The following is a 12409-nucleotide window of genomic DNA, read 5'->3' on the forward strand; positions in this document are numbered from 1 at the left end:
TTTTGGCTACATTCTCTACAATTTCAGCAGCATCTTAAAGAGACAGTTAATGTTTCTTTATGTACAATGAAAACAAAATGGCTTGCAACATCAGAAACAAGAGCAACAGTTTAACTGTACAATACTAAATGAAAACCTGTGGAAATACAGCCTCCTTTTTCTGCAACATGGACAAAATTACATATAGGTATTCAGCATCAAGAATAGGATAGTAAAAAGAATAGTGAATGGGAGAGAGATACACTGTTCTGAAAAATAAGTTTCTACCAGACAAGGCAGTTAGAAAATGTTTCACATTTTAAAATATCTGTACAAGCCACAAGAAACATTTCCTTGTTGATAGGAACTTCCAGAGATAGAGAATAACCATGAGCAACTTCTACATCTAGTATCAACGCGCTCTGCAGGTTGAGAACGCAATAAACTGACTGAAAGAACTGTACTGTATACTGCCAACACAGACCTGGTTTACATGCCTTGATTGTTAATGAATTACCTACTCTTAATCTCTCTATAACGTACAGTTGACTTGCACCTTAAGGAGGTCATTTGATTCTTTCGCAAAAGTAAAAGCAACGTCATTTAGCAGCAATTAAAAGCGCCTTGAGGGAGACTTAAAAAAAATACAATATCCAATTAGAAAAAGCCATACTTTAAACATTTGTACAGGAATAAGTTGCTGAAATTTAACTGAAAATGTGACATCTGTACAACAATTTACAATAGAGCTAGAAGGGAATTTATCATTATTCCTGCATAGAACATTATACATGACTGGTTTGCATTCAGTTTCATTCTGTTGCTTGCTTTTATCAGAAGCCTGGAAAGTTTCACAAGTTTCAATACCACAGAAAGTATAGTGATTTTAGAAAATTAAGTGGATTTAAAAATTAGCAATCTATTTGAGAAGTAAGTACCAGGAATTCCATCACCCTTCCAATCTAAACACTCAGTAAAACACCACCGCATTTTTGGAGGTACAAGCCTGAGTTGCCAAATAAAATAATACAAATTTATCTGAGGAATCTGATACAGAACGTATCCTTGACCATCTCACGCTCCTTCCTTTGGTTTCAAAAGATCAATGTCTTGGAAAGATGGCAGTTTATTATTTTATAACCAGGCACATTTTTTTCCCTGTGTTTTCAAATTTGCTCACTACCCTTTTTTATTTAAATAATGAGAAACTACCCTTCATGTTAGAACTTTCCAGTATCAACCAAATGTACTTTTAAGTATTAAAAAGATTATTTACAATGTTCCCCAGAAAAAACTAAAAACCTTTTCTTCAGTCTTAAACACAGTATACCTGTTAGTGTGTAACAGGCAGTGTCATCCTTCAATGTTTAAAGGTATTTCTCAGAAGGGTACACTTATTCACAGTCCATGATCCATTCCCATCATACAATGACACTATGTAGGAGGACTTCAGTCTGAAAACACAGTTATCAAACTTGTCCTGTGTAAAAACACACAAATGCTTTTAAGCTCAAGTCTGCTTCTGGAAACTACACAAAGGTATCATGCCATTCCTCGGTTGGAGACATTTCAGTATGAAATAATGCTTGAAGTAGGTGGTGTAGGGGATGCTGCTAGCCCAGTCATATGCAAGTTTCCTGAAGAATTTGACCTCCTCATATGAGGGAGGAGATAAGGATCATTAGCCAGCTGGTGGACATCAAACCTATCCTCTTTTCGGTAGGCTAGACAGCGTCTGATAAAGGCCTAGAAAAGAAAGACAAAAAGTGACAATACCATTCCAAGTAATTATGTCTGCTTACAAGAAAGTACACATGTCCTCCTGGATAAACTAGTTTCTAGAAAATTCTTGTTCTTATGTAGTTCAATTCAAATGACAGTGTAACATTTTCCTACTGAGTCCGATAAAAAAATGTAACATCACAGCAGGGAAAAACACCCAACCAGCAAATTAATTGGCTGCAAATAATCACAGTTGAAGCAATACTTCCATGTTTAGGAACTATGTTTACAAGTAAAACATCAGCATCTCACAGAATGAGATTTCTGCATGTGTTATCCTTGAGCAGCTTAGTAAAAACTAGAAGTAAATGTCAGAACATTGAACAACTGGGAAGGAGGTCCATGGAGCTTCTAAAACCATTCAGCGGTGTGGTAGGCGAAGAGTAGATGGAAGATGCTGGGACAGAATTTCAATACTTGAGTTGACCTTTGAAAGCAGGCATTGCCACATATGCCATGACAGAGCAGAAAGTTAAATTTTACAGTGGTAGTTGCCACGTTCAATAAGCATCAAATAACTAATAAACTATTTAAGAAACCACTGCCTAAGTAGAACTCCTTTTCTAGAAGTAACTCAATCCCATCTGCTTAAAAATACCTAATCAAGAGAAAAAAAAAATCTGTATCTGGCTTCAAGACTGCTGTTGAGACACTATGTTGTCCTATGTCTAGGTCCATACGATGTATGACAATCATTTTGTGCTGAAAATTTCTGTTGAATCTTGTGTCTAGCATACACAGAACATTCGGTCTCCTGAGAGCTTGGGCTTCAACACAATGACGGAAGATCCTTGTTATTGCTACAGAACTGATTAACACATCATTACTTAATTTAGTACTTAATTTAAAAGAATTACATATCTTTTCTTTGATAAATCTGTTCAGCTGTTTGTTCCTTGATCCAATAAATAATGGAGATTGAAGGAAAAAGTCTGTGATACAAGTTCCCAAGAATCCTGCTAGAATTCACTTCTATCATTTATGTACCCAGCATCAACAAGTTACAAAATAAAAAAACTGCACATCTGTTAATATGTATTCACATGTTCCTTCACGTTATGGATTTTAACCAAATTCACAATTCTTCATAACAAATGAATTTCTAAGTGTTTGCAAGATTCTCAGAGGAAGCTGGTCTAAAACATTTGTAAAATACTTCAAGCATCTGTGCCACTGTAGACACATTACTGCAATGCAAAGGAGAACACTGCTAAAATAGGAAAAAGTGGGGAGGATCAAAGGACTGTTAACAGTCTGAAAACTAACAATGTAATTCCAGGTTCCATATTTATTTCATCTCCATGTTTTCTGAATAAAAATTTCAGTTTACAAGCTGTTCTTTTCCAACTGCCAGGCCTATAAATCTGAAATACAATTTGAATTCTACACAGTCGTCATAAATGGTCTGAATTTACATGTTAGTCTGAAATGGTTTTGTAGCGTTTCCACCGGAGAATCATTTCTTCCTCTCCCTTACAGCTATCGTGACAATGTTAATAAGAGTGGAGAACACTCAGAGGTTATTTTAGTCTTTCAAACAAACAAACGGAACATGGAATACACAGAGAATGTAAAGTCAGCTGCCAATTCTCCATGCTGAACTGTCTGCTCTTTCCTGACATCCTCTATATAAAAGCTACTAATGACAAAGAAATGCAATGTTAAAACACAGGGATATAAACTATCAACATGTAATATTATCAATTATGTTATGCATATTTGTCAACTGTGTTCAACGCACATTTTTTCCAAATGGGATGAAAACCCAAAAATAGCAAACAAAAACCCAACCCACCCAAAAATCCTAGAGCATACTATAATTCTCCAGCCAACTTTCATAACCTTAACTGCAACTTGTTCGCTAACCCTACTTTTGGAAAATATAACCAACAGTAATATACCACAAATTGTAATAGTAGGTTTATGTACCTAAAAGACTTATTTTCTTGGGAAGTTAAAGCCTCTAGAAATAGGTTTTCTTTCCTTTTAATTTTTATAATTAAATCTTAACATTCCAATTTTTTTTCAGCTGGTGTCCAAATCTAGGTATACTTTATTAGTTGCTGAAACTTCAATAGGCATTCTATTATCTTGGAATTTCTTCCATGAGTGCATCTCCTCTGGATCTGGGCATAAATATACCTTTCAAAAATTGGGCAAGTTTTACCAATAAGTAACACGTACACCCTGTTTTCTTCCATATTCACAGAATTAGATTTGTGTTACGGATGCTCACAGCAGCAACCTTAATCTGTTTCTTCTGAATATCTAGTCTGTGGAGATGAGTTTGATACAACAGATGTTTCAAAAGAAGGTTTTTTTTTTAAATACAGGAAACATTGCTTTCCACACCTTCATGGAAGATCAACCGTTCTTAAGAGTCTCATTTCCTGAACCAGCATCAACCTATCTTACAGATTCAGAATTTGTTTCTAAACTCAGCTTTGAGTTAATACACAAATACTATGACCTTTCAAGGGAAGAGTGTTAGCAAGCCTATATTCCAGGTATTTGGAAGTCAAATAGCTCTTCAAACCAATAAGGCTGCAGAGAAAAACACTATTTTCAGAAAGAGCTTGTTACTGTTAGCAAAAGCACTTCACAAGAATTTCTACTAAGACAGCCTAAGTGAGACACATGCAGTCCTCTGGGAAAAAACAAAGCAGACAATTTTTGAAATGGCCTATGTTAAAACTGCTTGCAAATTTCTGGAATATAGAAAGTACATGATTTTCTGAACTCCCAGAGTAAGTTTGTTTAAATTAAAACATCAAAATACTAGTTCTCCATTATGTTTTCCTACACATTTAGTTACTACAACCCATAATGTTCTTAAGTTAATAGCAAGTTTATAGCTGAATGCTTTATGATGAATATTTTAACTGTTACTTGGAGATCATATGAAGTTACCTTGGCTTCATTGCTTACAACAGGTTTGACAGGGAACTGAACTTCTGTGGCTTTTAATATTGTGTTTTCTTGTAAGATATCCTGCTGCGACTGATTGTGGCCAAATGGCTGAAAAATAAGCACATTATTTTCTTTCATAAGAGTTATCCAACTACTTGAATTTCATAAATATTTATGCTATAGTAAGTTGTTGCAGTGTTAACACAAACTATTACATAAACAAAAAAGTTTCAGTCAAGATTTTCTACATTTCTTGCAGTCAATGTACACCACCAAAGGTAACAAAAGCAATTTTCCATGTAGATTTGCATCTTTATGACTAGAATTCAGTCCACTGGAAAAAGTAATTTACTGTAAAACTCTTTTTAAGATTTTCAAATAATATTTTCCTTACCTTTCTACCATAAAGGCATTGGAAAAAGATTACTCCAACTGACCACACATCAACCTTATTAGAAATCTTTGGTGGCTCTTTGCCAACTACAAAACACTCTGGAGGCAAGTACCTGCAAAACAATACAAGCATCTCAGTGTCTGCAGTAGGTGTATGGCATCACTAGAACTTATTAAAGTACCAAATTATACAGACACTTCACATACACATCTCTGATCTTTTGGCAGCTGGTACAGTTAGGTGCCTTACGACCAGCGTTCCATCACTGCGCACCCATCAGAACTGTTTAGTCAGTCAGTCAGAGGGCCTATTTCATACAAGCACAAATAATAACATTCATTACCTACATCGCTGATTGTCACTTTTTAAAAGCTCAGGATCCTAGTTTAAACATGAACCCTCTCCCTCTATCAGAGCAAGAAAAGGTGAAATCTGCATAGGGTGTTTTACACCGCGGCCTGGTTAGGAATCAAAGACAGTGTAGATATGGCTTTAAGCCCCTTCACCGAAGATTTTTTGTAAGAATGATGACATTAACCAGAGGGATCTCTGTTAGACAAAGGTGACTGCTATTTCTTAATAGCCATACTTAAAGAGCTGGAAGTTGAGGAAGTTCCTGTGCCATTCCTGAATTACAAAAGAATTGGTGAAATGGAACCTCCTTTAAAAACCAAAACATATCGATATGTGGGCAGTTAAGTATTATTGACTGTAAGATATAAAAAAGGCATAAAAACCTATCTGAGCAACTACAGACCAAACATTCTTTCATCAACAGCATATAAGGCTTTAAAAGAAATATTCAATAAATATTTGTGAAAATAGAAGCAAGCAGAGAAATGAGGTGAGAATGCATAGAAAAACAAAAAGAATTTCACACAGTATCACAACATTTCTTCTGGAATACTTGTGTACAATTATGACTACAATATTCAAGTAAAACAAGCCTAAAGTGATGCACGTGCAAGAAAGCTACAAAGATGATCTGAAGAACAGAGTGCCTACAATTCAGAGAAATAAACCTGAAGACTATAAAAACACTGAGGAGCAAGTACCAGAAAGGGAAATAACCTACTTCGGAGAGGACAGTGTTGGCACAAGAACAAACAAGTATAAACTGGCCACAAATAAACACAGTCTGTAAATTAGAAGATTATGTTTCTAATGATCAGAGAACAGAGGTTAGAGAACATGCTTCAAATCAGATTACTGGGGACAAAACACTAACTAAATTTAATACAAATGTCTGTAAGTTTACAAAAGAGATTATGTGACCTCTCTGCCTGGAAAGGCAGGGAACTGGACTCAGTGACTGAGGAAATTTCTTCCAACACTGCTGACAGTTTGGGCTGTCTGCTCTAGACAGACTTCACCCCCACCTCAAACTCACTTAGAACATTCTCCTATTTAATGAAGATTATGGGTTCAGAGAAAGCATGAATCAGAAATAGACCTATAATGGTCACAGACCTTTTTTTGATCTCTTAGTTTATAGCACCACTAGTGCCTGTGGCATTTTGGATTAAATCCAAAGGCCAACATTTTTTGACATAGGTTCCTACTATAAAATATTTAAATTGGTGTTTAAACAGGTAAATAATTAAAAAGACTAGCAAAAGCCTAAAACTTCTGAAGTGCTTTGACTTGAATAATTGTCTTTTTGCATCATGTGCACATTGGCATTTGTGCAAGAGCATGTGTGTTTTCTAAAAATTCTGAAGGAAAAGATGAGTTTATTATGTGCAACTTCTGGATATGGGAAAAAGAGCAGAGCAAATGGGAATGACACTAGCTTCTCTGTTTAGAGTTAAGTTTCAGCTCCTGACTCTGATCTTGCTACAGGCAGAATGATGAGAAAGAGCAAATGAATTTACAAGTAATAACCTGGCTAATGTAGGCTTCCTATTCCACCCACCCTGCACAGCTACCAGGCACTCAGGCTCAAAGAGCTACTGTGCTATGAAGAAGCTACATCTTTAGAGAGAAAATTCTACAAACAGCTTTTCGGTAAGCAATGAAATGCTTATTGTCATTCCTGTTCCGTAGTCAGTTCTAAAAGTTAAGGCTTCTGGACAAGTATGCAAGTGCACACAGAAAACAAATCACAGCTGCTGAGCTGTCATTAACCTTTAGGATGGAAGAGTAAATACTCTTTTGTCCTAAGGACATTACCTGCTGGTAATCCCTGCTCTAAGATTTCCAAGGACTAAGCACCCACACTTAATCATCATAGCTCTGTCAAACATCTTCAACCACCTGCAGCCAAAGATTAAACACCTGCTTCCTCAGGGAAACCGTGTTTCTAAATCACAGCGATCATCTTCACATTTAAAAAAAAATATAAATATATATGAATAAAAGAATATGTGTAACACACACATGGACTCACACTCTTTTATCTTACTTGTTATGTTACCATTCTAACATTTGGGAATATCACCATTTGCAGTACTGCACACACACAGAAAAAAAATCTTCATTTTTCATCCACATTAGTATTTTCAATCCTGCCTATCTCTTTAAATTTGCTTTATGAGAGAGCATTTCTGAAATCTGAACACTGACACAGTCTAAACAGCAAAATCAAACCAGGGATTACCAGTAAGTTCCTGCTCCCTGTGAAGTTAAATCCATTCCATCCACGCCATAGCTATCATCATCCATTATTTTGGACAGGCCAAAATCAGTAATTTTTATTTCTCCACATGCTGTTCCATCTACAAGAAGGATATTACCTATTTGGAGGGAAAAAAAGAATTACCTCAAAACAGCTAACAGATGGTTTATTTTCAAAACCAGGTTCAATTTTTCAGGAGCTTCTAACTTCATGAGTAAGCTGCAACTTTACATCAGTTTTATATCCTCAAGTCTAAAGTAACTTGACTGACACATTTCAGCACAGACTCAGGAACTCTATGTTATCAGCATCTGAAATGGCTCCCTCAGCTGGGAGCTGGCTGGACAGCAGGGAAACACCAAAATGTAGGGACGAAACACTGACACACAGCTGTATACCAGTTACAATGAAGGTTCCCATTTTCTGCCCAGAACAAATCCTACACTCTACAGGTCCCAGGGCTTGCATATGCCATGAAAACACGCCAAGAAATTACTGCAATATTACGTATCTTACTCTGTTGTACAATATATACTTGATATTAAAGTTATTTGATGAAGTTTCTCTAACAAAAACTAATGAGACTAAGAATACATTCTGTACAATTCCATAATATGGAAGAAATCTATATGAACAATTTATTACTCAGCAGCAAGCAACCAGGCTGGTGTGAGATATACACTACAAACACTGTGACTGGAAGTATAACAGATTAAAATACATGAAGAATACAAGCATCACTCACAGAAGGTTGTAAAAGAAAGGCCATGGATTACCTATTCAATTTCTTACAGGCTAAGAGATACATAAGAAAAAAGTATTTACAAATCAGCATCCCAGATCAGACAGGATTGAGCCAACTAATGAACCTATCTGTTTATATTGCTAAATTCTATATGCTACATGACTTTTTTCTACAAATTCAAATCAGAAGAATGCAAAGTAGAAAGGCTAAGACAAACATTTTTCCGAAGACAGATGATTTTGGCAGTAAGACTAGAAAAATACACTTTTTTCAGTTGTTTACAAGAAGCCTGACATACAGAAGATAATTTTGGTATTTTCAGGCATTAATTGCAAATAAAATAAAGGATTAAAAAAAATTTAAAAATTACTTTTTCAATCATATCATTCTTCATTTACCTGGTTTAAGATCATAGTGTATAATAGGGGGCTTGATCTCATTGAGATACCGTAGTGCATTTACTATTTGCATTACAATGGACCTAGCTTCCTTCTCTGACATCAATTTATGCTGCTTGAGATAGAAATCCAAGTCATTGCCTTCACAGTATTCTAACACGGTGCAAAACCTAGGGTAGAATTCAGAGAAATGAAGTTAGGCAATGTATCAAACCGCACAACCACAGAGATACTATTAGCTTATGAAACTTGACATCAATCATAACATTCACACTCACCAAAAGAGAAAACAGACCCATACTGCCAAGAGGTTAAGTTAACAATCCCTTATTACGTAGGCATGTTTGTTAACAAAGATCTATTCACTATCCCTTAAGACGTGATGCAATTTCATGCAAGAGGTGCAGTCCAGTGACCATGGGCCACACTTAGCACTCCTAGGCTTCTCCTTCGTCTTGGAAACTTGTCTGAAGGTAAAGCAGCTTTTCAGAGCTGCCCTGCAGCACCCCCAGCTCTGCACAAAAATATGACAGCACTGTAAGTCCCTTTCACCCTCAGGATATCCTGTAGGGTTTGCCAGTCAGGTGTTGCAAAATGCTGGGGTTTACCACTTAATAGAAGGCACGCAGTATTTAGCTAAGACAAAATTCTGCAACTAGTGTTTTGAGGGTTTTTTTAAGTCCCTTCAAGAAAACCTTAAATACTTTGGCTGAAAGCAAGAATGGATTATTTTTGCTCAAATTCTCTTCATTTCTGTTTATCTAACAGACAGCACTATAATCCTTGCCATGTTAGAGAAAATGTGTCATTTTATGTACTTACGTATCTGTATCCAGGGAGAAGTAGTCATAGAGTTTAACTATCCGGGGGTGATCCAGTTCTTTGTGTATTCTATACTCTCTGCAGGCATGTCTAACAGAAGACAGATACATTAACCTTGTGCAATCAATAAAATGCTATTCAAGTCAACATATGAAGCATAAGTCATTAATATTTACTTGTGGTAGTTTTCTTTCTTTTCATCCCTCCAGCTTTTGTTAAGCTGATGAATCTTCACAGCGGCATATCTTTGTTCATAAAGATCAAAAGCCTAAAAAAGAAACCCACAAATATGGGAAAATTATAACCAAAGATGACAAAACCAACACCAAATAAAGCGAGGAAAATAATTGGCATGTAATTCCTGAGTATTATAATGCTTCCACCCCGCCACAGGTTAACCAAAGTTTGCTCAACCAGTGTATAAGAAGTACCACATTACAATCCTGCTTAGTTAGGTCCCATCCCTTCCCTCAGAAATTAAATGTATAAATGTACATGCCTCAAACATTAGATTTAGCAGTCCCAACACACCATACCTTGTATACTTCACTGAAGCCACCTCGACCAAGTAAATGGAGTAACAAATACCGTTCATTCAACGTGGGGTGATCTTTAAATCTCAAATAAAAATAAAAAAAATTCTATGTAAGGTACACAAATAGAGTCTAAAATGTAAACCTCTTAGTATTACTTCTCAGATGGAGCTTTCTTTTTACTAGCAATACTTGATATGCTGTGCAGTATTAAACCATGTGCAACTCCATGATGCAACAATGCAACATGGCCAGTGTCAGTTTGTTTTAATTATTAAGCACACAAACACTATCCCACCACCACTGGAAAACCTCAAAAAACTTCTGGCAAACCTTTTGTTATTTTTCGCTATTTTTTGTGAGGCTAAGAAAAGCACCCTTAAATTTAAATGTGTGATAGAAAGGCCCTGTTGTGCCAAATTTGGAGAAGTCTCAAACTTCAGATTCCTGGCACAGAAAAGTTATACAAGAGAAGAATACACCTCCAAGTTCACATGAAACATGACCAGAGCTGTTGTGCATACCTGCCACTTCTTAATAAAATGGACTTTATATATCACTAAGAAATTAACAAACAGCAATATGGGAAAAACACACCAAAGGACTGAATATCTGCTCAAACTCTAATCAAGAGCAACAAGAAAATATTCCTTCCAAAGTCAAAGCAATGCTGCAGGACAGAGAAAAGGATCACACTCTCCTGAATTAAGTGCAGAAGACAAAACTTATCCTTTCATCCAACCAGGGAGAAGGAAGGTGAATACTCATTACATTTCTAGTGCAAATGTGAGGCAGCTACATTCATGAATTTAGGGCCAGCTACCAGTTTCTCCACAGAAATTGGTAAGGGAGGATTTAGGGCTAGTCTGCAAACAGGTCAACCCATCCTACAGTTTTGGATGTGGGGTCATAGATAGCCAAGTATTTGAGGGGAAATGCACATTCTTGATTACTGTGCACCTTTTAAACATAAAATTTTCCTTTCCCTCATTATGAAAATGTGTATTTGAATGATAAAGACATTTTTTAAAAAATCATGAACAGTAAGTAATGCACTCAAGGCAGGAGAAATAACAGAGGTAGGTCAGGCAATTGCTGTCACATGACCAGTATCCCAATTCTTTAAAACTATATTCAACAAGTTTATATTTGTATTTTCTTGGTCCTTCTGTAGGGCTGATCTTGGAAACCACACAACCTTCCCTTTCTGTGTTGTTTTTGCTACTCGTGTTGCTCTGAACCTGCACCTTGTAGGTAGTTCCAGCATCACATGGGCTCTAAACCCAGACAAGGCAAGCCTTAACCTGCGCTCTCAACTTGCCTGTTATCACAGTGCAGTTATGAAGAACACATGCAGATATGTAAATTTACCCATCCATAAACTGGACAATATTTTCTGCTTTTCACTGTCAAGGCTGAAACACCAAACAGGTGAGTTTGCAGCCTGTATTTGGGATGCCTAGGAAGGGCATACATGGGTAGAGGGACGTAGAAAGGAATGTTGTTAGAATAAAAAAGAGGGCTCAGCTTTGCACCACAACTAGAGGTTGAAAATCCAACAAGATTTGAGGCAGGACACAACAGCTGCTTTGCTTCAGAGCCCTCTCATCAAATGGCCAAGTTGCCAAGGCACGTTAGGAAAGACAGCAGGTTCTACAGACCTAAATGGCTTCTGCACTGCTTCTGTCTTCTACATCATGAGTGTAAGCTGCACTCAAGTCTAAACTCCCACAAAAAACATGAACAGAGTTTACAGCTTTTCATTTTGTACCATGAAATACGTCAACCCTGGCTGCAGAAAATGAGAAGTGAAGCTACAGTATTCTGCTTGTCCATATCCTGGCAAATCTGTTTTCACCTGGGACTGTAATCTGAAAATTCTTTGCCCCACACATGCAGTATTTTACACGTGTCAAAGCCACAAATGCTGTGGCATTTATCCCTTCCTGTTGAAGGATTTCCAGCTCCCTCCCCTGCTTTTTTTAAAAATTCTTCTAGTGAGAACACAGAGGATTAAAAAAGTTACTGTTCAACCTGCAAATAGCTTGTTTATTTGTTGTAGGACATTCATTTTAAAAATGAAATATTGTATCATCAAATTGCAAGTGTCTACAACCATTATTTTTCATGCCCAAAACACATCACCGGTTTAGCTATCGGTTAGCACTACAGCCACATGATAACAAACATTCTCTGTATTCCTGCAGGGTAGGTATGATGGCCACTAAA

The 12409-nt window shown here is 36.6% G+C and overlaps 1 protein-coding gene across 1 annotated transcript in view; it reads right to left on the reverse strand.

Annotated features, from left to right (window-relative positions):
* Window positions 1-1265: 1265 nt before the first annotated feature.
* Window positions 1266-12409, reverse strand: part of TLK1 (tousled like kinase 1) — a gene marked incomplete at its 5' end in the record, with an annotated part of 67893 nt that continues 56749 nt past the window's right edge. Inside the window, 8 exons of the mRNA XM_084264844.1 lie at window positions 1266-1725; window positions 4672-4779; window positions 5066-5177; window positions 7665-7800; window positions 8826-8995; window positions 9648-9737; window positions 9824-9915; window positions 10184-10265. Of these exons, the coding sequence (XP_084120970.1) occupies window positions 1549-1725; window positions 4672-4779; window positions 5066-5177; window positions 7665-7800; window positions 8826-8995; window positions 9648-9737; window positions 9824-9915; window positions 10184-10265 (967 nt within the window). The 3' untranslated portion in view covers window positions 1266-1548. The remainder of the gene's footprint in view (window positions 1726-4671; window positions 4780-5065; window positions 5178-7664; window positions 7801-8825; window positions 8996-9647; window positions 9738-9823; window positions 9916-10183; window positions 10266-12409) is intronic.

The sequence above is a fragment of the Gallinula chloropus genome, assembly GCF_964237585.1.
Source record: "Gallinula chloropus genome assembly, chromosome: 5".
Lineage (NCBI taxonomy): Eukaryota > Metazoa > Chordata > Aves > Gruiformes > Rallidae > Gallinula > Gallinula chloropus.